Below are 23931 nucleotides of genomic sequence, written 5' to 3' on the forward strand. Positions count from 1 at the left end.
AGAACCCAAGACCTTCTGACTCCCACTAAGCCACGCTGCTTCCCACTAAGCACTTGGGAAAATACAATATAGCAGAATTACCAGACACGCTCTCTGTCCACAACAAGCTTACTCTTAAATGCTCCTCTGCACACACATATACATACATACGCATACATACATACATACACACACACTCTCTCACTCTCTCTCCCCCCACCTGCCCATTTCTCTCTCTCACACACGTGTGGAGCTGTCAGGAGCTGCTCTATCATTTAGAGCCATAAATGATAGAGCCATATGCCATCTAAAACTCAATATGTCCAAGACTGAACTCCTTATCTTCCCTCCCAAATCCTGCCCTCTCCCTGACTTTCCCATCACTGTTGACGGCACTACCATCTTTCCCGCCTCACAAGCCCACAACCTTGGTGTCATCCTCGACTCCGCTCTCTCGTTCACCCCTCACATCCAATCCGTCACCAAAACCTGCCGGTCTCACCTCCGCAACATCGCCAAGTTCTGCCCTTTCCTCTCCATCCAAACCGCTACCGTGCTGGTTCAATCTCTCATTCTATCCCGACTGGATTACTGTATCAGCCTCCTCTCTGATCTCCCATCCTCCTGTCTCTCCCCACTTCAATCCATACTTCACGCTGCTGCCCAGATTGTCCTTGCGCAGAAACGTTCTGGGCATGTTTCTCCCCTCCTCAAAAATCTCCAGTGGCTACCAATCAACCTACGCATCCGGCAAAAACTCCTCACTCTCGGCTTCAAGGCTGTCCATCACCTTGCCCCCTCATACTTCTCCTCTCTTCTTTCCTTCTACAGCCCAGCCGGCACCCTCCGCTCCTCTGCCACTAACCTCCTCACTGGGCCTCGTTCGCACCTGTCCTGCGGTCGACCCCTGGCCCACGTTCTCCCCCTGGCCTGGAATGCCCTCCCTCTGCCCATCCTCCAAGCTAGCACTCTTCCTCCCTTCAAGGCCCTACTGAGAGCTCACCTCCTCCAGGAGGCCTTCCCAGGCTGAGCCCGCTCCTTCCTCTCCCCCTCCTCCCCCTTCCCATCCCCCCCACCTTACCTCCTTCCCCTCCCCACAGCTCCTGTATATATGTATATATGTTTGTACATATTTATTACTCTATTTAACTTGTACATATTTATTCTATTTATTTTATTTTGTTAATATGTTTTGTTGTCTGTCTCCCCCTTCTAGACTGTGAGCCCGCTGTTGGGTAGGGACCATCGCTATATGTTGCCAACTTGTACTTCCCAAGTGCTTAGTACAGTGCTCTGCACACAGTAAGCACTCAATAAATACAATTGAATGAATGAATGAATTTAGCACTGGCCCAACATCACTGGTCAGCAAAGAAATTTAGCTCACTTCCCCATGGCCAGAAATAAGGCCTGCCCCTATGGAAATCAGGAAATGAGTCTAAGATAAATTACATTTTTGTTTTGCATTATTTGCTTAGTTTTCAGGGGAGTTTTTCTTTTTATTACAAGCAAATATGATTGTTCTCTGAATGGGGCAACATGGGGAGCGACGGGGAGGGAGGCGGAACTGTGCGGTGAGGACAGATGATGATGTTGGTACTTGCTAAGCACTTACTATGTGTCAAGCGCTATTTTAAGAGCTGGGGTAGATGCAAGCTAATCACGTTGGACACAGTTTCTGTTCCACATGGGGCTCACAGTCTTAATCCCCATTTTATGGATGAGGTAACGGGCACAGAGAAGTTCAGTCACGTGCCCAAGGTCACCCAGCAGACATGTGGTGGAGCCGGCATTAGAACCCAGGCCCAGGCTCTCTCCACTAGGCCATGTTTTTGGAACCTGGATGCAAGCCAGATTCACGCATTTTTCTTCAAGCCACCAGACCCCTGGACCAACAGACACCTCTTACCTTCTCTTCTTCAGGTGGCTCTGGTCCTGCTCAGCCCCACAGGCAGTGAAAGGGGGATGGGAGCCCACCGTACATCGGCTGCTAGATGCCAGGCAGCAGGCCTGCCGCTCTCTCCCAATGGCAGCCACTGGATTCATGTCATCTAGTACATAAACCTCCTTGGGGGAGGCAGGGGAGCCGCGGGCCGGGCTGGGAGCAGGGTCCGTGGACCCCAGGCCAGCCGTGCTGGCCATGCCGCCCATATCGATGTAATTAATATCCAAATCACCCACCTGGCAGGGAAGAAAGAAGAGCCAATAACTATATAGCAGCACTATAGCACCCCTTATATAGCAGTTTCACCATTTTCACTATTTTTATCTTCATTTTGGGAGCAAGGAAGGGAATGAGAAGTTTTTTTTAAGGTAACAAGCTTCTGCCCTCATAGCTGATATCCTGGAGTTCGCAAGACTAAGCAATATGGAGAAACTCATTTGCTTGCCCATCTTCCAATATTCAAACTCCCACACAGGTGAGACCCTCAAACCTTTAAGTCAGAAAGAGACCCTGTTTTCCAATCAATCAATCAGTGGTATTTATTGAGGGCTTACTGTGTGTAACTAATAAATAATAATAATAATTACGGTATTTGTTAAGTTCTTACTATATGCCATGCACTGTTCTAAGCACTGGGGTAGATACAAGGTAATCAGGTTGTCCCATTTGGGACTCACAGTCTTAATCCACATTTTACAGATGAGGTAACTGAGGCACGAAGAAGTTAAGTAGCTTGCCCAAGGCCACACAGCAGACCAGTGGTGGAGCCAGGATTAGAACCCAGGTCCTCTGACCCCCAAGCCCGGGCTCCTTCCATTAAGCCATTCTGCTTCTGTAATCAATTAATCAATGGTATTTATGGAGCGCTTACTCTATGCAGAGCACCGTACTACATACTTGGGAGAGTATAACACAACGTAATTAGCAGACATTAGCAGATCCTGCCCATAACGAGCTTACGGTCTTGAGGGGGAGACAGACATTAATATAAATAAATACTATGCCCCTGAGAGAGTATGATACAATGGAGTTGGTTGACACATTCCCTACCCACAAAGAGCTTGCAGTCCAATCTGAGGAGTAGACCCTTCCATCCTGCCTGGACTGTATGGACATTTTCTTTGCAAGCTGGGACGACTTCAAATTTTCACCGAAGTGAACCTGGATTTATTTATGTATATATAGCAAAGAGACAAACTAAAGACATTCCTATCTTAAAAAAATAACTAAAGTTGAGATTTACTCTCTCTGAGGGTACAAAATTTGACCCGGCTAACAACAGATCTTGCCCGAAAATTCTAGACTGAGTTTCTCTAGACTGCATGCTCCTTGTAGGCAGGGAACATTTCTACCAACTAAATTAGACTGTATTCTCCAAAGCACTTGGTACACTGCTCTGCACACAGTAAGCACTCAATAAACATGATTTACTGATTGATTCTAACAATCCTAAAAAGTATAATAATGGCAGAGTCGTCTCAGCCCCTGTGAATGCAGAGGTGGCAGTAATCAATTCTGAAACCCAACCGGGAAAATCAAAGTCATGCAACAGCATTATTTGAGAATCCCTGAGTGCAGAACTCTGTATTGGGTGACTGTGGAAAATGGCAAAGAGGGGAAAAATATTGGAGCTTCTGTATTTGGGAAGCTTCCTACATTTCTCCATACATGGTAGCAAACTTGTAAAAATGGAAATGGAACCTGCACTTCCCCATTCTTACCTGATCCACTACCATACAGTTTGCATACACTTCATCACTTCCATTCAACATGGCAGAAAGTTTCGTTGTAGCAAGGAAGTTTGGTGGATGACTAGATTTTTTGAGCACATCAAAGGAGTGGTGTCGTTCTAAGAAAAAAAAAGCAGCATATATTAAAGAGTCCCGCACCTGCGTAGCTTACAAGCGTTTCTTCTCTCCATTTTGTTATGAGAAATAGTAATAGGGCAGTGTCAGGTTGAAGTGCCTGGGTGGAAATGTGGTAGTTGTAGCATTTCCTGAATTGTAGCAATTCCCCAGTTAAATCCCATCTCCTGGGAAATACCATCCCCATCAACCTCTACCACTTTTGTGCTCCTCTGGTTATCCTGCCCCTCCCCTCCACTCACATTCTGTCTCTCCCCACACCAGTCCATACTTCACTCTACCAAACCATTCAGTCCATGTTTCCCCATTCTTCAAGAGCCTCCAGTGATTGTTCATCCCCCTCCACATCAATCAGAAACTCCTCACCCTAGGCTTTAAAGCAGTCAATCACCTTGCCCCCTCCTATTTCACCTCTCTGATTTCCTACTACAATCCAGCCAACACGCTTCATTCCTCTAATGTCATCCTACTCACTGTACCTCAATCCTACCTCTCTCACTGCCGACTCTTCTCCCATGTCCTGCCTCTGGACTCCCTCCCCCTTCATATCTGATAGATGATCACTCTCCTTACCTTCAAAGCCTTATTAAAATAAAAACTCATCTCTTCCAAGTGTCCTTTCCCAATTGAGCCCTCATTTCCTCCTCTCCCACTTCCTGGGTCACCCTTGCACTTGGATTTTCACCCTTTACTTACCCCTCCCTCAGCCCCATAGTATTTATGTGTTATTTATACTATATATAAAAATATAAATATAATTAATTTATTCATATTAATGTCTATCTCCCCCTCTAATCTGTAATCTCATTGTGGGCAGGGAACATGTCAACACATTCTAGAGCAGCAACATGGCCTAGTGGATAGGGAACACGCTTGGGAGTCAGAAGGACCGGGTTCTAATCCTGGCTCTGCCACATCTCCTGTTTGACTTTGGGCAAGTCACTTAACTTCTCTATGCCTCAGTTACCTCATCTCTAAAATGGGGATTTTTTGTTAATTTTACTTGTTAAGTACCAGGTTGGACAAGAGCTCTGTGAGCTGAGCCCCATGTGGGGCATTGCCTGTGTCCAAACTGATTAGCTTGTATTTATTCCAGGGGTTAGCATAGTGTCTGGCAATTAGTAAGTGCTTAGCAAATACCACAAAAAAACTGTTACATTGTACTCTCCCAGTGCTTCATACAGTGCTCTACATACAGTAAGTGCTCAATAAATACAATTGATTGATTGAATCTGATCTTTCTAAGTCCATGTCCCTGAGAGTGTAAGCTCCCTGTGTGCAGGGAACATCTTGTTTCTGTTGCCCTGTCCAAGCACTCATTATAGTGCACTGTACTATGTAGGTACTCAGTAAATACTATTACCGCTAGTACTACCACCACTATCTCTCCTGCTTCTTTCTGACTTTTTTCAATTGCTGAAAGGGAGGGGAATGGTGAAAGGTTGATTTTAGCAACTATAATAATAATAATGATGACGGTATTTATTCAGCGTTTACTGTTCTAAGCGCTGGGGAGGTCACAAGGTGATCAGGTTGTCCCACATGGGGCTCACAGTCTTAATCCCCATTTTACAGACGAGGCACAGAGAAGTTAAGTGACTTGCCCAAAGTCACACAGCTGACAAGTGGCAGAGCCGGGATTTGAACCCATGACCTCTGACTCCAAAGCCCGGGCTCGTTCCACTGAGCCACGCTGCTTCTCTATTATTCCATCTGAAAGACAAGTGGGAGATCTGCAAAGGCTGAATACCACCTCTTGCTACACAGAGAGCTTAATAAGATGGAGGTGACTTCTGTCAAGCCTAGGCTTGCATCGAGGGATTTAAAAATCACCGCATCCTGTTCATGGCAGCTATAAAAGCGAGAGCCTCATCATGCCCTGAGCTGCTACCAAATTCCTCTCTCAGGACACAATAAAGCCTGTCAGGCTGTTCGCCAGAATTACCTCCAGCAATGAGAGAGGGAGTTAATATGTAATGTGAGGAATTAGACACAAAGAGGGGCCGACCTGGAGGGGAGGGATGGGGGAAGGAGAGACAATTAGACAGACTGTTTGTTTTGCAGGAACCCATTCGGGATGGGGGGGCCTCAAGAACAGAACAGGGTGGGCTGGGGCCAGCTTCTCCATGCCAAAAGCCTGGAGGAAACACAGTGACAGGCTTTATGGAGAGGGGGTCCGTGATAGACTGTGCTCTCCATCAATGGTATTTACTGAGAGCTTACTGGGTGCAGAGAACTATACTAAGCCCTTAGAAGAGTACAATAAGTGCTTGGGAGAGCCCCAAAGCATAGAATCAGCCTCCTCCTTTCACTTCCCCCATCCCTTGCACTCCAATAAAGTCGTAAGATGCTCTCGATGGAGTGTCCCTGATACAAGTCCATTTGGAGAAGCAGCACGGCCTAGAGGAAAGGGCCCAGGGTGGAGAGTCACAGGACTTGCGTTCTGATCCCGGCTCTGCCACATGTCTGCTGTGTGACCTTGGCAAGTCACTTCGCTTCTCTGTGCCTCAGTTACCTCATCTGTAAAATGGAGATTGAGACCGTGAGCCCCATGTGGGTCAGGGACTGGGTTCAACTTGATAACCTTGTATCTACCCCAGCAATCAATCAATCGTATTTATTGAGCGCTTTCTGTGTGCAGAGCACTGTACTAAGCGCTTGGGAAGTACAAGTTGGCAACATATAGAGACAGTCCCTACCTACCAGTGGGCTCACAGTCTAAAAGGGGGAGACAGAGAACAAAACCAAACATACTAACAAAATAAAATACATAGAATAGATATGCACAAGTAAAATAGAGTAATAAATATGTACAAACATATATACATATATACAGGTGCTGTGGGGAAGGGAAGGAGGTAAGATGGGGGGGATGGAGAGGGGGATGGGGGGAGGGGGGAGAGAGCTTGGTACATAGCGTGGCTCAGTGGAAAGAGCACGGGCTTTGGAGCCAAAGGTCATGGGTTCAAATCCCAGCCCCACCACTTGTCAGCTGTGTGACTTTGGGCAAGTCACTTAACTTCTCTGTGCCTCAGTTCCCTCATCTGTAAAATGGGGATTAAGACCGTAAGCCCCACGTGGGACAACCTGATCAGCCTGTATCCCTCCCAGTGCTTAGAACAGTGCTCTGTACATAGTAAGCGCTTAACAAATGCCATTATTATTACAGTAAGTGCTTAACAAATACGACAGTTATCATTATTATGATTATTGATGCACAACAGGGAAGGGAGAGAGCCAGCAGAACAGGAACAGAGGCCCAGGTGGAAAGGCCTGTCCTGCCCTCGTGTTGGAATGAGGGCATGGCTCAAGTGTAGAGGTTGTTGAAGAAGAGGCAGGAGCCGGAGAAGCCTGGGCCTTTCCCAGGGCCACTCTCAGTGCCCCCACACCTCCGGCCACCCTGATGTGGGAGAAACTTTGCCAGCCCCACGCTGGGGTGGCTGCCAGCAATGCACCTTCACATAATGGCACTCTACTGAACGTGTTGCATCAGGCCACCTCAACCTGGGTCAAGGGCATAGAAACTGCAAAACAAAGGATAAATGCAATCTTCCAACCGCCAGTAAATCCTCTCTGCGTTGGCAAGGCTGCCCTACTTAATAATAATAACAATAATAATAATAATTGTGGTTTGTTAAGCGCTATGTGCCAGGCCCTGTACTAAGTGCTGGATTAGATACAGTCCCTTCCCACCTAGGGCTCACAGTCTTAACTCCATTTTACAGATGAGGTAACGACTGCCCAGAGAAGTGAAGTGACTTGCCCAAGGTCACACAACAGACAAGTGGCAAAGCCAGAGTTAGAACCCAGGTCCTTCTGACCCCCAGGCCAAGGCTCTATCCACTGGGTTACGCTGCTTCTTCTCAATGCCCTCCTCTAGCAGCCCCCTCCTGGGGCAGCAGTCTCTCCCGCTGACCATCCTGCTGACCCTGACCCTCTCCTTCATTCATTCAATCGCATTTATTGAGCGCTTACTGTGTGCAGAGCACTGTACTAAGCGCTTGGGAAGTACAAGTAGGCAATATATAGAGATGGTCCCCACCCAAAAGCGGGCTCTCCTTGTTGAAACAGTGTGGCCTAGTCGCTAGACCATGGGCCTCGGAGTTGGAGGAGCTGGGTTCCAAACCCAGATCCACCACTTGCCTGCTGGCTGACCTTGTTCAAGTCACTTAACTTCTCAGGGCCTCAGTTTCCTCATTTATAAAAATGCAGATGAGCTATTTGTTTGCCCTGCCCATTAGACTGAGACCAGAGGAAGCAGAATGGCGGAGTGACTGAGAGCATGGGACTGGAGTCAGAAGGTCATGCATTCTAATCCTGGCTCCGCCACTTGTCTGCTGGGTGATCTTGGGCAGGTCACTTCATTATGCCTCAGGTCCCTCATCTTTAAAATGGGAATTATGACTGGGAGGCCCATGTGGAACAGGTACTATTCATTCATTCATTCAATCGTATTTATTGAGCGCTTACTGTGTGCAGACCACTGTACTAAGCGCTTGGGAAGGACAAGTTGGCAACATCTAGAGACGGTCCCTACCCAACAACGGGCTCACAGTCTAGAAGGGGGAGACAGACAACAAAACAAAACATATGGACAAAATAAAATAAATAGAACAGTAAATAAGTACAAGTAAAATAAATACGATCGATCAACTGATGCGGCAGCCCCGTTCCTGCGGGGTTCAAGCTCTCTCTCTCATTCATTCATCCATTCATTCAATAGTATTTATTGAGTGCTTCCTGGGTGCAGAGCACTGTACTAAGCACTTGGGAAGGACAAGTCGGCAACAGATAGAGACGGTGAGTTCCTCCCTTCCGGGTCAGGCCCCAAAAAGGGGCCCTGGGGTGGAGGCTTCCTCCTTCCCCTGCAAAGGGCATCTCTGAGCGTGCAACATTCATTCATTCAATCGTATTTATTGAGCGCTTACTGTGTGCAGAGCACTGTACTAAGCACTTGGGAAGTCCAAGTTGGCAACATATAGAGACGGTCCCTACCCAACAACGGGCTCACAGTCTAGAAGGGGGAGACAGACAACAAAACAAATTAACAAAATAAAATAAATAGAATAGTAAATATGTACAAGTAAAATAGAGTAATAAATATGGACAAATATATATACAGGTGCTGTGGGGAGGGGAAGGAGGTAAGGCGGGGGGATGGGGAGGGGGAGGAGGGGGCTCAGTCTGGGAAGCCCTCCTGGAGGAGGTGAGCTCTCAGTAGGGCTTTGAACATTATTTGTTTGTATCCACCTCAGCTATCCACATTGTGGCAAGTGCTTAAATACCACAATTTATTATTATTATTTTTGTCATTACTGTTAATTACCCAAGTGGGAAAGGGACTGTGTCTGATTTGCTTATATTGTATCAACCCCTGTGCTTCGTATAGGGTTTGGCACACACAGTAAGCACTCAAACACGATTGTTACTCTTATGACTAGCCCCGAACTTCTTCCAGGAAAGTCACAGACCAACCAGGTGCTGCCTGCACTTCCCAGGGCTGAATAGCAGCAGTCCTGGGCCGGCTTGCAATTCCAAAGGCCAGCCGGGAGGAAAGGAATGAGGAAGGAGAGGGAGGAGGCGGAACGGATCAGAGATGCAGGCGACTGGGAAAGCGACGTGGGGAGAGCGGAGGGCCCAGCTAAAGGAAGGAGTCGCCCCGGTCAAAGTCCTTCAGGATGGCGCTAGCTGCCCCCCGGGGAGGGATGGGAGGGGGCTTCCTGTGGAGCCTGTCGCTGGAATGATGGAGTGGGGGCCCCCAGCAGCGCTCAGGGGACCGCAGTGAGACAGCTCCAGAAGGAGCTTCTTGGACGACCCCATCCACACCCACATTCCCCACTTGAACCCAACGGCCACAGAGGAAAACATGGACAGTGACTCTTCTCCCTCTACTCTCTTCCTGTTACCTATTAAAATGACAGTATTTATTAAGTGCTTACTGGGCACCAAACGCCACGCGAAGAGCCAGGGTAGATTTAGAATTTGAGTCCCTCCCCTTCCCAATCAATCAATCGTATTTATTGAGCGCTGTGTGCAGAGCACCGTACTACGCGCTTGGGAAGTACAAGTTGGCAACATATAGAGACAGTCCCTACTCAACAGTGGGCTCACAGTCTAGAAGGGGGAGACAGAGAAAAAACCCAAACATATTATCAAAATAAAATAAATAGAATAGATATGTACAAGTAAAATAAATAGAGTAATAAATATGTACAAACATATATACATTTATACAGGTGCTGTGGGGAAGGAAAGGAGGTAAGACAGGGGGGATGGAGAGGCGGACGAGGGGGAGAGGAAGGAGGGGGCTCAGTCTGGGAAGGCCTCCTGGAGGAGGTGAGCTCTCAGTAGGGCCCCACATGAGGTTCACAATAATAATAATAATAATTATGATGGTATTTGTTAAGCGCTTACTATGTGCAAAGCACTGTTCTAAGCACTGGGGAGGTTACAAGGTGATCAGGTTGTCCCACGGGGGGGCTCACAGTTTTTAATCCCCATTTTACAGATGAGGTAACTGAAGCACAGAGAAGTGAAGTGACTTGCCCAAAGTCATACAGCTGACAGTTGGTGGAGCCAGAATTTGAACCCATGACCTCTGACTCCAAAGCCCGGGCTCTTTCCACTGAGCCACGCTGCTTCTCTACGAGCTAAGGACAGCAGGTACCTCATGCTCATTTTACAGATAAAGGGAGGCGCAGAGAGGTTAAGTGACTTGCCCAAAGCCACACAGCAAGCCAACTGCAGAGCTGGGATGAGCTCTCAGACATCCTGGCTTCTGTGTGCCTATCATCTCACTGTTTAGGGCAGTGCTTGACACTCAGCAGGTACCCAGGAAAGCACACTGCACGTAGCAGGTTTTCAGTAAATACTACCGAATGAATTCAATTAGCGAATGAAGATGTTTCTTCAAAAATCGAATCCAGTTTACCTTCTGGCCAAAAAGGAAGATACTCTATAAAAAGAGGTTGTTTTTTTCCATTAAAGAGGCTAGGGTGAGGCTTTATTTTGGCAACACAATATCTCCTGAGTGCCAGTATGCAATGTTTTGGGTTTTTTTGGTCAAGAACAAGGATTTTGAATTATTCTAAGACCACTATTCTGGCTATCCCTAGAGAGGGAAGACAGTCAGTGGACTGAGTACATTTCCCGGAGATTAGATCCAGTCAACAATTCCTTTCGGCAGAAGTTCTCTGCAGCGTGAGGCAGATCACTTTTCATAAAGGATTTACAAGAAAATTGAAGGGGGAGGCTCCTAAGCACATTGCAAGGCATTCTGGGGCCATCTCAAAAGGCATGAATTTGGAAGAAAGTGAAGCTCTCCCTAATATTCACTCATTCAATTTATTGAGCACTTACTGTGTGCACAGCATTGTACTAAGCGCTTGGGAGAGTACAGCACAAAAAAAATCAACAGACACATTTCCTGCTCAGAACAAGCTTACAGTCTAGAGGACTAATAAATGATGCCTGCGATATTTAAGTGCTTACTATGTGCCCACTGGGGTTGATACTGTATATGCAGATCTAAGAGGGAGGAAGAGCAGGGATCTTATCCCCATTTTGCAGATGAGGAAACTGAGGCACGGAGAAGTTAAGTTACTTTGACCAGGGTCACACAGCAGGCAAATGACAGAGCCGGAATCAGAACTTAGGTCCTCCAACTCCAAGGCCCATGTTTTTTTCCCTCTAGGCCATGCTGCTTCCCAGAGAAGCTGCCGCATGTTTCTAAAAAAATCTGCTCTGAACAGCTCAATGCTAGAGGAAAAAAAAGGGGAGCCTGTCAGGGTTTTTTTTCCAGTGGGGCATCAAGAAGTCCCTGCCCTCAAGAAGCTCACAATCTAATGGGACTAAACCGATGGTTAGCCAGTGAGAGTGCATTTCTCCGGGACCAGATTTCCCTGGCCAAAGTGATCAAGATAATCTAGGGCCAACACGAAGCCCAACTCCATGGCGTCATTCAAAAACACGAAAACCTGTTTCATTGGTAAATACAGAAAAATACCAGACATAAAGATAGCAAGATTCAGCAAGCTCCAGTGAAACAGTTGCTCCCACCATAGCTATTAGCCAAGACTTTGAACTTCCCATTTCACTACCGGGCTGACATAGTTAGCACCCTCCAAGCCTCAAGGACCTTGATGTGTATCAGCTGCTCCTTCTCCTCAGGGAATTCAAGACAGCTGGCAAATCCCTCAACACCTCACAGAAGAGAGCACTTTTAGAAATCCCCAACTCCCTGAGCACACAAATGACATGAACAGACACGAGAAACAGCATGGCCCATTGGGTAGATCATGGGAATGGGAGTCAGAATGACCTGGGTTCTAATCCCAGGCCAACCACTTGTCTGCTGTGTGACCTCGGGGAAGTCACTTCATTTCTCTGTGCCTCGGTTGCCTCATCTGTAAAACGGAGATTAAGACTGAGAACGCCATGGGGGACGTGGACTGTGTCCAATCTAATTAGCTGTATCTAGTATCTACCCCAGCGCTTAGAACAGTGTCCAGCACATAGTAAGCACTTAACAAATACCATAAAAAAGACCAGAAAAACAGACACTTAAAGGGAACTGACTCATATAGGTCTTAGTGGAATGCCACTAACCCTCAAGACTGTAAGCACATTGTGGGCAGGAAATGTGTCTGTTTTGTTATATTGCACTCTCCCAAGCGCTTAATACAGTGCTATGCAAAAAGTTAGTGCTCAATAAATACAAATGAATGAATGAATCCTCCCAACCAACTGGGGCATCATTTATCATCATAAGTGATACTGGGGCATCATTTATCCTGTTTTTGAATTTGCATCCAAATCAAATTATATTAACATAGCAAAAGAGGGAGAGCTTGACTGGACCAGACTGGCCCTTCCCCAGAAGCAAATGATTGAGGCAGTTGGGAAAAATGGCAAAAATAGATTAGGATCAAGGATCTGATTTGCCATTTAAACTACTATTCCATTCTTCCTCTCTAGGAGAAAAATGCTATGCTAATAAGAGCTCAATCAATACTACCGATTGACTAATCGATCAGTTTCCAGGGCCACAGTAACCACACAATTCTGGTCAAGCAATGTGGGGAAACAGCATGACCTACTGGAAAGAGCTTGGGCCTGGAGTCAGAGGACCTGGGTTCTAATTCTGGTTCTGCCAACTACTTGCTGTGTGACCTTGGGCCAGTCAAAACTTCTCTGTGCCTCGGTTTCCTCAAATGTAAAATGGGGATTCAATACCTGCTTTCCCTCCTACTTAGTGATCTCCATGCAGGGCAGGGCCTTTGCTGGACCTAATTAATCTATAACTGCCCCAGCACTTTCAGCAGTATTTGATACATCAATCAATCAATCGTATTTATTGAGCGCTTACTGTGTGCAGAGCACTGTACTAAGCGCTTGGGAAGTACAAGTTGGCAACGTATAGAGACAGTCCCTACCCAACAGTGGGCTCACAGTCTAAAAGGGGGAGACAGAGAACAAAACCAAACATACTAACAAAATAAAATAAATAGAATAGATATGTACAAGTAAAATAGAGTAATAAATATGTACAAACATATATACATATATACGGTGCTGTGGGGAAGGAAAGGAGGTAAGATGGGGGTGATGGAGAGGGGGACGAGGGGGAGAGGAAGGGGATACATAGTAAGCGCTTAACAAATATCATTTAAAAAGTCTAATGTGAGAAATTAGAAACTATCACCTAAGAACACACACATACACACACTCAACAGACCCTAATAAATCAGGGTAACATTTTTCAGGCTAAGGCAGTTCACGTCTACCAACTCTATGTTACTCTCCTTAGCACTGCGTACAGCACTGCGTTCACAATAAGATCTCACTGACTGATAGGGATCCACCGTGTCAAAAGTCCCGGAGAGAATGGTGAGGCGGAGGGTGAGGAGGAAAGCTGACCCCCTGCAGAGCAGTGCTGTTGATTCTCAGAATTCCCTGGACATATGTGAAGAATTTCAGCCCCAACACCTCTTTTGCTACTCTTGAGAATGCCAAGGAGCATTCCTGGGGGCGTGGAGAGTGGGAGGCCAAAGTCCAGGACTTTCCCTGGCCCTTCAAACTCCCCTCCCCGGACAGCCCTCTGGCTGTCTCTCCTGCCTCTACTTCTCAATCCCAGATTGCTGCCACCACCCTGCCTCCAGGTTCTGACCCAAGACCCTCAGGACTCTTAGATCTGTCTTCATCATCATCATCATCAATCGTATTTATTGAGCGCTTACTATGTGCAGAGCACTGTACTAAGCACTTGGGAAGTACAAATTGGCAACATACAGAGACAGTCCCTACCCAACAGTGGGCTCACAGTCTAAAAGGGGGGAGACAGAGAACAAAACCAAACATACTAACAAAATAAAATAAATAGAATAGATATGTACAAGTAAAATAAATAGAGTAATAAATATGTACAAACATATATACATATATACAGGTGCTGTGGGGAAGGGAAGGAGGTAAGATGGGGGGGATGGAGAGGGGGACGAGGGGGAGAGGAAGGAAGGGGCTCAGTCTGGGAAGGCCTCCTGGAGGAGGTGAGCTCTCAATAGGGCCTTGAAGGGAAGAAGAGAGCTAGCTTGGCGGATGGGCAGAGGGAGGGCATTCCAGGCCCGGGGGATGACGTGGGCCGGGGGTCGACGGCGGGACAGGCGAGAACGAGGTACGGTGAGGAGATTAGCGGCGGAGGATCTGAGGGTGTGGGCTGGGCTGTAGAAGGAGAGAAGGGAGGTGAGGTAGGAGGGGGCGACGGGATGGACAGCCTTGAAGCCCAGGGTGAGGAGTTTCTGCCTGATGAGCAGATTGATTGGTAGCCACTGGAGATTTTTGAGGAGGGGAGTGATATGCCCAGAGCATTTCTGGACAAAGATAATCCGGGCAGCAGCATGAAGTATGGATCTCATCCTAATCAATCAGTAGCATAGTCAGGAACAAAATCCAGTGTCTCCATCCCTGTAATCTAAACCTTCTTCATTGTCTTGGTACAAGAAAACTGGTCTAGGTTAACCATGTGAGGGTTGGAGATTTCCATCTATCAATCAATGGCATTTTTTGAGTCTTTATTGTCTGCAGAGCCCTGAACTAAGCACTTGGGACCGGACAATAAAATAGAGTTCATTCATTCATTCAGTCGTATTTATTGAGCGCTTCCTGTGTGCAGAGCACTGTACTAAGTGCTTGGGAAGTCCAATTCAGCAACATATAGAGACAGTCCCTACCCAACAATGGGCTCACAGTCTAGAGGGGGAGACAGACGGTAAAACAGAACAAGTAGACAGGTGTCAATACCACCAAAATAAATAGAATTATAGATATATACATATCATTAATAAAATAGAGTAATAAATATGTAAAAATATACATAAGTGCTGTGGGGAGGGGAAGGGTGATGGGGAGGGGAGGAGGAGGAGAGGATAAGGGGGGGGGCTCAATCTGGCAAGGCCTCCTGGAGGAGGTGAGCTCTCAGTAGGGCTTTGAAGGGAGGGAAAGCTAGTTTGGCGGATGTGTGGAGGGAGGGCATTCCAGGCCAGGGGAAGGCCGTGGGCCAGGGGTCGACGGCGGGACAGGTGAGAACGAGGCACAGTGAGGAGGTTAATAATAATAATGGCATTTATTAAGCACTTAGAACAGTGCTTTCCACAAAGTAAGCGCTGGGGAGGTTACAAAGTGAACAGGTTGTCCCACGGGGGGCTCACAATCTTAATCCCCATTTTACAGATGAGGTAACTGAGGCCTAGAGAAGTTAAGTGACTTGCCCAAAGTCACACAGCTGACAAATGGGGAGTCAGGATTTGAACCCATGACCTCTGAATCCAAAGCCCGTGGTCTTTTCACTGAGCCACGCTGCTTAGCAGAGGGTGCGGGCTGGGCTGGAGAAGGAGAGAAGGGAGGTGAGGTAGGAGGGGGCGAGGTGATGGTAGAGGGAGTTGGCAGACAAAATCCCTGCCCATGATGAGAGGGTGACAGACATTAAAATCAGTTACTTTAGGAGAAATGACAGAGTATAAGGCTATGTATGCAAGTGCTGTGGGGCTTGGGGTGGGGTGAATATCAAAGTGATTAAGGGGTACAGACCCAAAAGCACAGGTGACACAGGAAGGAAAATTGTGGGGGGCGGGGGATGAAGGGTTGTTAGTGAAGTTCTTCTGGAGGAGCTATGATTTCAGCAGAGTTTTGAAGAGGGGACGAGTGGTGGTCTGTTAAATATGAAGAGGGAGAGAATTCCAAGGATGTGAGCAAGCAGAAGCGAGACAGATGAGATTGAGGTTCAGTGACTAGCTTGGCATTAGAGGAACCAAAGTGTGAGAGGGCTGGACAGTAGTACGAAATGAATGAGGTAAGGTAGGAGGGGGGGTGAGATGACTGAGTGACAAAGTCGATGGTAAAGAGATTTTTCCATTTGATGTGGGGATGGGCGGATGGCCATTGCAGGCTTTTGAGGGAAGTAGAGATGTGGACTGAACTTTTTTCAGAAAAGTGATCTGGGCAGCAGAGTGAAGTATGGACTGAAGAGTGAAGAGACAGAAGGCAGGGAGGTCAGAGGTTGATGTAGTAGTCTCTGCAAAGCTTTAAGAAAACAATAAACAACCTTCAGTCCAGAGGGGTTTAGTCATGCACATGTTTGGAGGAGGCAAGGGAATGGACCGGCTGACCTCTTGAGGACACTTACAGATTTGGCCATGACAGTGCGCAAGATGAGACAACAGTGGAATTGGCCTGAAGCAACCTTGGCTTTTGGGATGGGATGAGAGGCAGGGAGGAGGAGAACTTTTACAGGTTCCCCAAGCCTTCTGCCTCTGGAGGGGCAGTGGGTGGGGAGGTTCCTTGAAGGGTGGAAAAATGTCCCAGTTCCAGTCTTGGGGAGCTATTCATCCTCTAGCTCATGCATCTTTGCTCAGTGCCGTGTTTCGGCAGCTGGAGACAAACTAGAGACAAATCGACACTTTCCTAAACTAAAGATTCCTAAAGAGAACAGGATGTGAGAAGAGAATCAACGGCACAAAGGAAGGAAGGCAGGCAGGCAGGGAACCGGCAGGCTCTTTGGCAACCGATCCTGGGTGGTGCTCGTTTGCCTAAATTTGCATTTGAGAATTAAAATTAACATCACTGGAAACTAGGACACAATCTGGCTGGGGTCCTCTGCCCTCCTTGCTCAATGAATAGTGGAAAGCCACTTGGTTGTAGTCCCTAGTGAAACAAACAAAGCAAAAATCCAGGCATTCCTTGAGGCTACCAGGTGGAACGGCCCAGACTCCGAATTGCTCCAATCATTAACCTTTGGTTGCCAGCCCCTGACACACAACAAGGGACAGCAGCACTGTGGAAAGGGGTGTCAGAGGGCCTTAAGGAAATATTTATTGGAAGCCCCAACTTCCTCTGGGTGCTGTTCACTCTTTTAGCTTTTATTTCTATTCATAATAATAATGAAAATAAAAATTATAGCATTCATTAAGCCCTTATTCCTTGACGAGTCTGCAATGAGCACTGGGGTAGATAACAGGCAATCAGATCGGACACAGTTCCTGTTTCACATACGATTCACAAACTAAGAGGGAAGTATTTCCCCATTTTACAGATGAGCAAACTGGAGTCCAAAGTGATTTATTTGCCCAAGGTCTCATAGCAGGTCAGTGCCAGACTCCTGACTAGAACCCAGGTCTCCTGTCTCCCAGGCCAGTGCTCTTTCCACCAGACCACACTGCGTCTCTAGTTATTTCATGAAAATCCCACCTTACTCCTCCCTCCTGACAACTGCCTTACCGCTGCTGAGACAGATTCTCCTTCCTTAGGTGTGGCAAGTCTGACTCTAACAGTAGGGATTTTACAAAAATCAGATCACAGAATCACCACTAAGGTGTATGTAATTCCAGGAGCCTTCTGGGAAGAGATGAAGTCCGGGTCAACACCCGAGCTGGATCAGAGAAGGGAAGGAAGGTGGAATTTGAAGAGAAACTGAATCCAAATCAGAAATTTGGGTGAAAGGGGAGACTCCTTGGTTCAGCAGGATTGAGCAATAGACCTAACCCAGAAGGCATTTTCTGGGCCTTTGTGCTTGTCGACCCTCCTCATGGTGACCCAAAATCTTCAGTTTAGCACCCTGGGCACTTGGCTTTATAAATCTTATCGAGCAGAATCCACTGATTCGGGGGAGGGAGAGGGTTCCAATCCCAGCCCCGTTCAACAGCCGAGCTCTGCTTTCCTTTTGCTTGACTTCCAGTTTCCTCCTCTGGCACCACCTTCCTTAGAAAAGGGGAGTTTATCTCTCTCCTCGCCCCAGGTCTCAACTTTCTCTCCATCTGTTCAGCTCTAACACAACTCGTCATCGCTTCTCAGCCTGTCAGCTCCTTGTAGGCAGAGAGCATGTTACTTCTCCATTGTGTACTTCCAATCACTCTCATTCGATTGCATTTATGGAGTGTTGTGTGCACAGCACTATAGTAAGAGCTTGGGAGAGTACAACACAGTTGGTAGACATGTTCCCTGCCTACAAGGAGCTCACAGTCTAGAGGGAGGAGCTAACAATCTAGGAGTCAGTGCTTACGGTCTAGAGGGCTTTCCAGGCACTTAATACAGTTTATTGCACAGTGGAAACGTAAGCTAGACTGTAAGCTCCTTCCTAAACTGTAAGCTCCTTCTGGGCAGGAAAAGTATCTACCAACTCATACTTTACTCTCCCAAGAGCTTAATTCAGTGCCCTATGCACAGTACGCATTCAATAAATGCTACAGATTGATTGTTGGATGCTCAAAAAATACTATTACTACGACTACTGTCACTGGAATCAGCCCCAAGAAAGAAAGAGCAAGTAGAGAGGCTAGAAGGGGTTGGACTGGGAAATTCTGAACCCAAATCCCAGTAGTCACCTCTTAAGGGATGGGTCACCCAGTCCTCTTCTAAAAGTGAGGGGCAGGCAAGTAAGAGGATGAAACACAAACCAGTCCTTTTTGCTACTTGCTTAGCAGATCTGGTGAACGGATGGGAGGGGGAGACTGTGGGAGCTCCCAGTTCATAAAAGCGTTTTGGGTTATCTGTGGGTTTCACTCACCCACGCTTTCCCGGGCCCTGGTTACCAGGGATAATTAGGAGTAATTGCACTTGGCCTTGGATAAATGAATTTATCCTGATACTTCAGCAGGCTGTTGGAACCAGATAGTCCTGAGATTGCTTTCCACCACTCCACAATAGGTCCCTTGGCTCTTTGTCCTGGCCTTCCTTCCCTGACAGTGTGAAGGCTGTTGGAGGGGCCTGGAAGAGGCTCTTCCCTCAGGCCAGGGCCTGCCACTAGCCTGGTCTCTTCGAATGCCACTTATTTCTCTAAGGCCTGAGAAGACTGAGAACAGAACCCACTGCTCTCTGGGGCTCACGGGCCCAGCCGATCTCACTATTTCTCACCTCCTATTTGCCGAGGGGATTGTTAAACTCTACCGGATGTTTCCTCAATTGTGGCCCAAACCAAACTGCTCAAAGCGGAGAGATGGCAGGACCCACTTCACATAATAATAATAATAATACTGATGGCATTTGTTAAGCGCTTACTATGTGCAGAGCACTGTTCTAACTGCTGGGGGGAATACAAGGTGATCAAGTTGTCCCACGTGGGGCTCACAGTCTTCATCCCCATTTTAAAGATGAGGGAACTGAGGCTCAGAGAAGTTAAGTGACTGTCCAAGGTCACACAGCAGACATGTGGTGGGGTCGGGATTCGAACCCATGACCTCTGACTCCAAAGCCCGGGCTCTTTCCACTGAGACACGCTGCTCACATCATCATCAGTGGCATTTATTGAGTGCTTACTGTGTGCGGAGTACTGTACTTAGCACTTAGAAGAGTAGCATACGACAGAGTTGGTTCACATTTCCCCTGTTCACCTCATCCCCTCACAGGGTACCATGTAAATGCCTAGAAAATGATTAAACTGGTTCCCTGTACGGTAAGGGGGCCCAAAGGTCGGGGAGAAGATGCTCTTTATTTCACTCACTCATATGGCAGTGTTGACTTCCTGTGGCCACCACAAAAGCCAATTCTCCCCTACAACCACTATAAGGAACTCCCACTGAATCAGGGAAAGGAGCAAGAAATTTGGCCGTAAGCAGTTTAATAGGGAGATAAAACTTTGGCATGGGACTCCAATTCGCTTTACCAGCCACTTTTTCTAACCTGCAGCGGGCTTTTGTAATCACCAATTTCTCCTGCACAGCCCTCCTGCCCTTTCCCCAACCCACAACCTTCAGGTAGAAGAAACACCCAGATGCATGGAGAAACAACAAGTATTTTCAATCAATCAGTCCTATTGAAAGTGCTCTATATGTCAATGGGACATATAGAGCACTTATTAGGTGCAAAGCACTGTATTAAGCACTTGGGAGAGTACACTACAACAGAGTTGACAGACACAATCGCTGCCCACAAGGAGATAACAGTTTAGAGGATGGGACAGCTTAGCATTTCCCCTCAACCTTCAGCCTCTCCATTAGGTCACTCTGATTATGACCCCTTATACAGTTGGCTACTACCCTGTGGACGCCTAATGTAATATAGCCACTTGCTGCCCCTCAGATCTAACTCGGTGGGTTACAGACCTGCCGCACTAGATAGCATTCATAGAAACTTCCCCTTCTCCACCACCACCTCATTGTGTAGTTTCCAAGGACAGTTGCACAACAAAGGTGGATTGTATTTAATGGGGGGAATTGGGTACCTGAACCCAGCCACAGGCTTTCCTACAAGCCAGCAGGGTTTTCCCCTGTTCTGTTTTCTTTTTCCTACTTGGTAACTACGTACTGAAGGGGAAATTTTTAACACACTGGCACATTCTTTGGATCTCACCAGTCATTCTTCTTGAAATTTATGTTCAATCCTGTCCTCACCAGATATTTGAAAGATTCCCCAAAGGGATAAATCAGAAAACTTGACTTACTTTACTTTGACACACAGGGTAAATACCAATTCACTCTGAAAGTTAAAACACAGGAGAGGCCCAGTTCCTAGGTGGACACATACACACACACCTGCATGCACGTACACACACAGAATCTCTCTCAAAGTTATTCCCTTGCTCCTTTGCCCTAGGCAAAACAAACAGCGGCCTGAAATATTGAAATTCTATAACCCTAGACACCCACTTCTGAATGGAATCATGTGCCCAGAATGTAAGAGCCAACCAGCCAAGAGCAATCTTATTTATTGTGCACCTACTGTGTGCAAAGCACTGTACTAAGTGCTTGGGAGAGTACAACACAAATACCAATGGGCTGGGGAGAAAACACACTTCATAATTATTTATTTGCGGAGAGCTCCGCTAGGCTACATCTAAATCTGTGAGCGGTGCCAAACCAGCCTGCTAAAGACAAGGAAAAAGAGGACGTGCGATTAAAGCGTCTGGTTTTTAAAAAGGCAACTGGGTCTACCTTGTTTGGATGCCCGTCTTCGAATCTTCATCTTAGGAAAGGAAGGCCACGAGTAGTTAAAAGGGGAGTCGGAGTCTGAGTCCATCCTTTTCGGTTCAAAGCCAAAGAGCAGACGGCAGAACTCGAGCAGAGCTTTGCTGCTTTCCAAAGCCAGCCAAGTCTAAGCGGGCTGCAAAGTCACGGCAAGAACAGGGCAGGATCAAATAGCTCACGAAGCCAGGGGAGGGAGCAGCGGTAAATGTTTTGCTCCCTTCGGGCATCCAGGCATGTAGGGAGAACCGGCTGTAAATATTAAAGCCAAACCGGGGAAGTTTTTTTCTTTCTTTTTTTTTTTTTTAAAAAAAAAAGGGAGCCACAAGTTGAGCTGATGCATCGAGGTTCAGTTAATCGAGGTCAGCAGGAGCGGATGAATCATTAACTCCCTTTTCGTTTGGCTGAAAAGGGAAATGAATAGGGGCAGAGAAGGTGGCTCGGGGAGTTAGCCAGTGACTCTGCGCTACAAAACATGGAGACACTGGCGTTTGCTTCTTGGTCGGCCCTGTGACTTCTCCTCAACCTTCTCCAATTCACAGTAGGTTTCAGTTTCAAGGGTCTGGACAACCCCCACCCACATCTGATGGACAAGCTGATGAGAAGTGACCACATGGCCGGGCTGAAGATGCCTCAGGACCATCCTGCCTCCCCTCGAGCCTGGCAATCTCGACTGATGACCGGATTCTGCAGCTCCCCAGATCCCCGATTCTCCAAACCCTCGACAGACACAGGAAACCATGTGCTAAAGGGCAGTCTTCGTCTTACTGGAGATAGATCCCTTCCTCAAATGCTTAGTCTGATCGGTGTTTTCACCTGCAGCCTGGCACCAACTTGGATTGGCAAGCACAAGGATCTTCTGCTCCTGGCACCTTCAAAAAACCCCTGCTAACCTCCAAGCTCCCAAACAATACAGCGGTGACTAACTGACAACAAATTCTCCATTCTTATACAGTCTCCATGTACAACTTGCCCATAATTAGCATTCAGGAGGAACTCATTATCCCATATCCCAACATTCTTTTTCACCACAAAAACCCACGTAACCTCCCCAGCCAAAAAAGTGGCTCAAGTGTGGGTCTCCTAGGGGCCTACAGGGTAAACAGCTCACCCTGGTTGTTTTTTCATTTTTATTTTTTTTTGGTGGGGAGGTTTACAGTATTTGTTAAACGTTTACTACATGCCAGTCACTGAACTAAGTGCTGGGGAAGATACAAGCTAATTAAGTTGAACACAGTCCATGTCCCACATGGGGTTCACAGTCTTAATCCCCATTTTATAGATGAGGGAACTGAGGCCCAGAGAAGTGAAGTGACTTGCCCAAAGTCACACAGCTGACATGTGGCAGAGCTGCGATTAGAACCCATAATCTCTGACTCTCAAGCCCAGGCTCATTTCACTGAGCCACGCTCCTTCTCAATGGGGAGAGTAGTAGCTTGCTGAATGTGAAGAGGGAGAGAGTTACAGGCAGAAGGGAGGATGTGAGTAAGAGGTCAGTGGTGAGGAAAATGGGAACAAGACTCAGTGAGAAACAAACTCTCCAGACCTCAGTTTCCCCATCTGTAAAATGAGGATAAATAGGGATAAAATAGATCATGAGCTCCATGCAGAGCAGGGACCGTGTTCAATTCCATAATCTGGTACCTACCCCAGATCTTAGCAGGTAGCAAACACAAAATAAATTCCCTAGTTATTATTGTAATTCCTCACTACGTTTTGAAGGATCCCACAGGTTTGTCCAAGTAAACCTTTGCTCTTCAGAGAAAACAGTTCATTTTGAATTCCTGCAAAATGAAAACTCTGTAAACCACTACTCCAAGCTTTGACACATTTATATTCAACTTAAAGAGGAATTATTTCTGCTCTAAATCCTAATTTTCCTTTACCTTGCTTATTCTAAGGAAATAAATCCTGAAATCAGGGACACTGAGCAACAATAATTCAATGCATCATACATTTATACTGGCAATTATGCATTTACACTAGTATGTATAGATTTATACCAGTTATTTTTATCAGGAAGACCCAGAATGGAGCCTAAAAATCCCACCATTTCTGCTGTGTGGCTGTGGTATAGCTTTCAGGATTGAAAGATACTATCTGGGTTAGGTACAAGACTATGAAATAGGAATTTAGGGCAATATCCTTCAAGGTAAGTGGTAGCTTTTGAAATGGAAGGGGTAGCTATACTGGTCACGATGGAAGAGGAGAGACTGAAGTGGGGAGGTCTGCAGGTTTTAAAATTGCTTGTACGAGGTCTCAAGTACCTTTTTATGCAATAAACTGTCACAGCTCTGTGCGAAAGCTCAACTGTAGAGAAGCAGCATGGCCTATGGGATAAAGCACGGGCCTGGGCGTTAGAAGGACCTGGATCCTAATCCTGGCTCCACTGCCACCTGTCTGCTGTGTGGCCTTGGGCAAGTTACTTAACTTCTCTGTGCCTAAATTACCTCATCTGTAAAACAGGGATTAAGACACGGACTGTGTCCAACCTGATTAGCTTTTATTCATTCATTCCTTCATTCAATAGTATTTATTGACTGCTTACTATGTGCAGAGCACTGTACTAAGCACTTGGAAAGTACAATTCATCAACAAATAGAGACAATCCCTACCCAATGGGCTCACAGTCTAGAACGGGGGGAGAGGCAACAAAAGAAGACAAGTGGACAGGCATCAATAGCATATCTACCCC

At 46.8% G+C, this 23931-nt stretch overlaps 1 protein-coding gene across 1 annotated transcript in view; it reads right to left on the bottom strand.

Moving 5' to 3' along the window:
* ARHGEF28 (Rho guanine nucleotide exchange factor 28) overlaps positions 1-23931 on the bottom strand; it is a 265840-nt gene that overhangs the window by 92540 nt on the left and 149369 nt on the right. The window contains exons 9-10 of the mRNA XM_038765447.1: positions 3646-3773; positions 1889-2160 (exon numbers count right to left, since the gene is read on the bottom strand). Coding sequence (XP_038621375.1) covers positions 1889-2160; positions 3646-3773 — 400 coding nt within the window. The remainder of the gene's footprint in view (positions 1-1888; positions 2161-3645; positions 3774-23931) is intronic.

The sequence above is a fragment of the Tachyglossus aculeatus genome, chromosome 23 (genome assembly GCF_015852505.1).
Source record: "Tachyglossus aculeatus isolate mTacAcu1 chromosome 23, mTacAcu1.pri, whole genome shotgun sequence".
Taxonomy (NCBI): Eukaryota; Metazoa; Chordata; class Mammalia; order Monotremata; family Tachyglossidae; genus Tachyglossus; species Tachyglossus aculeatus.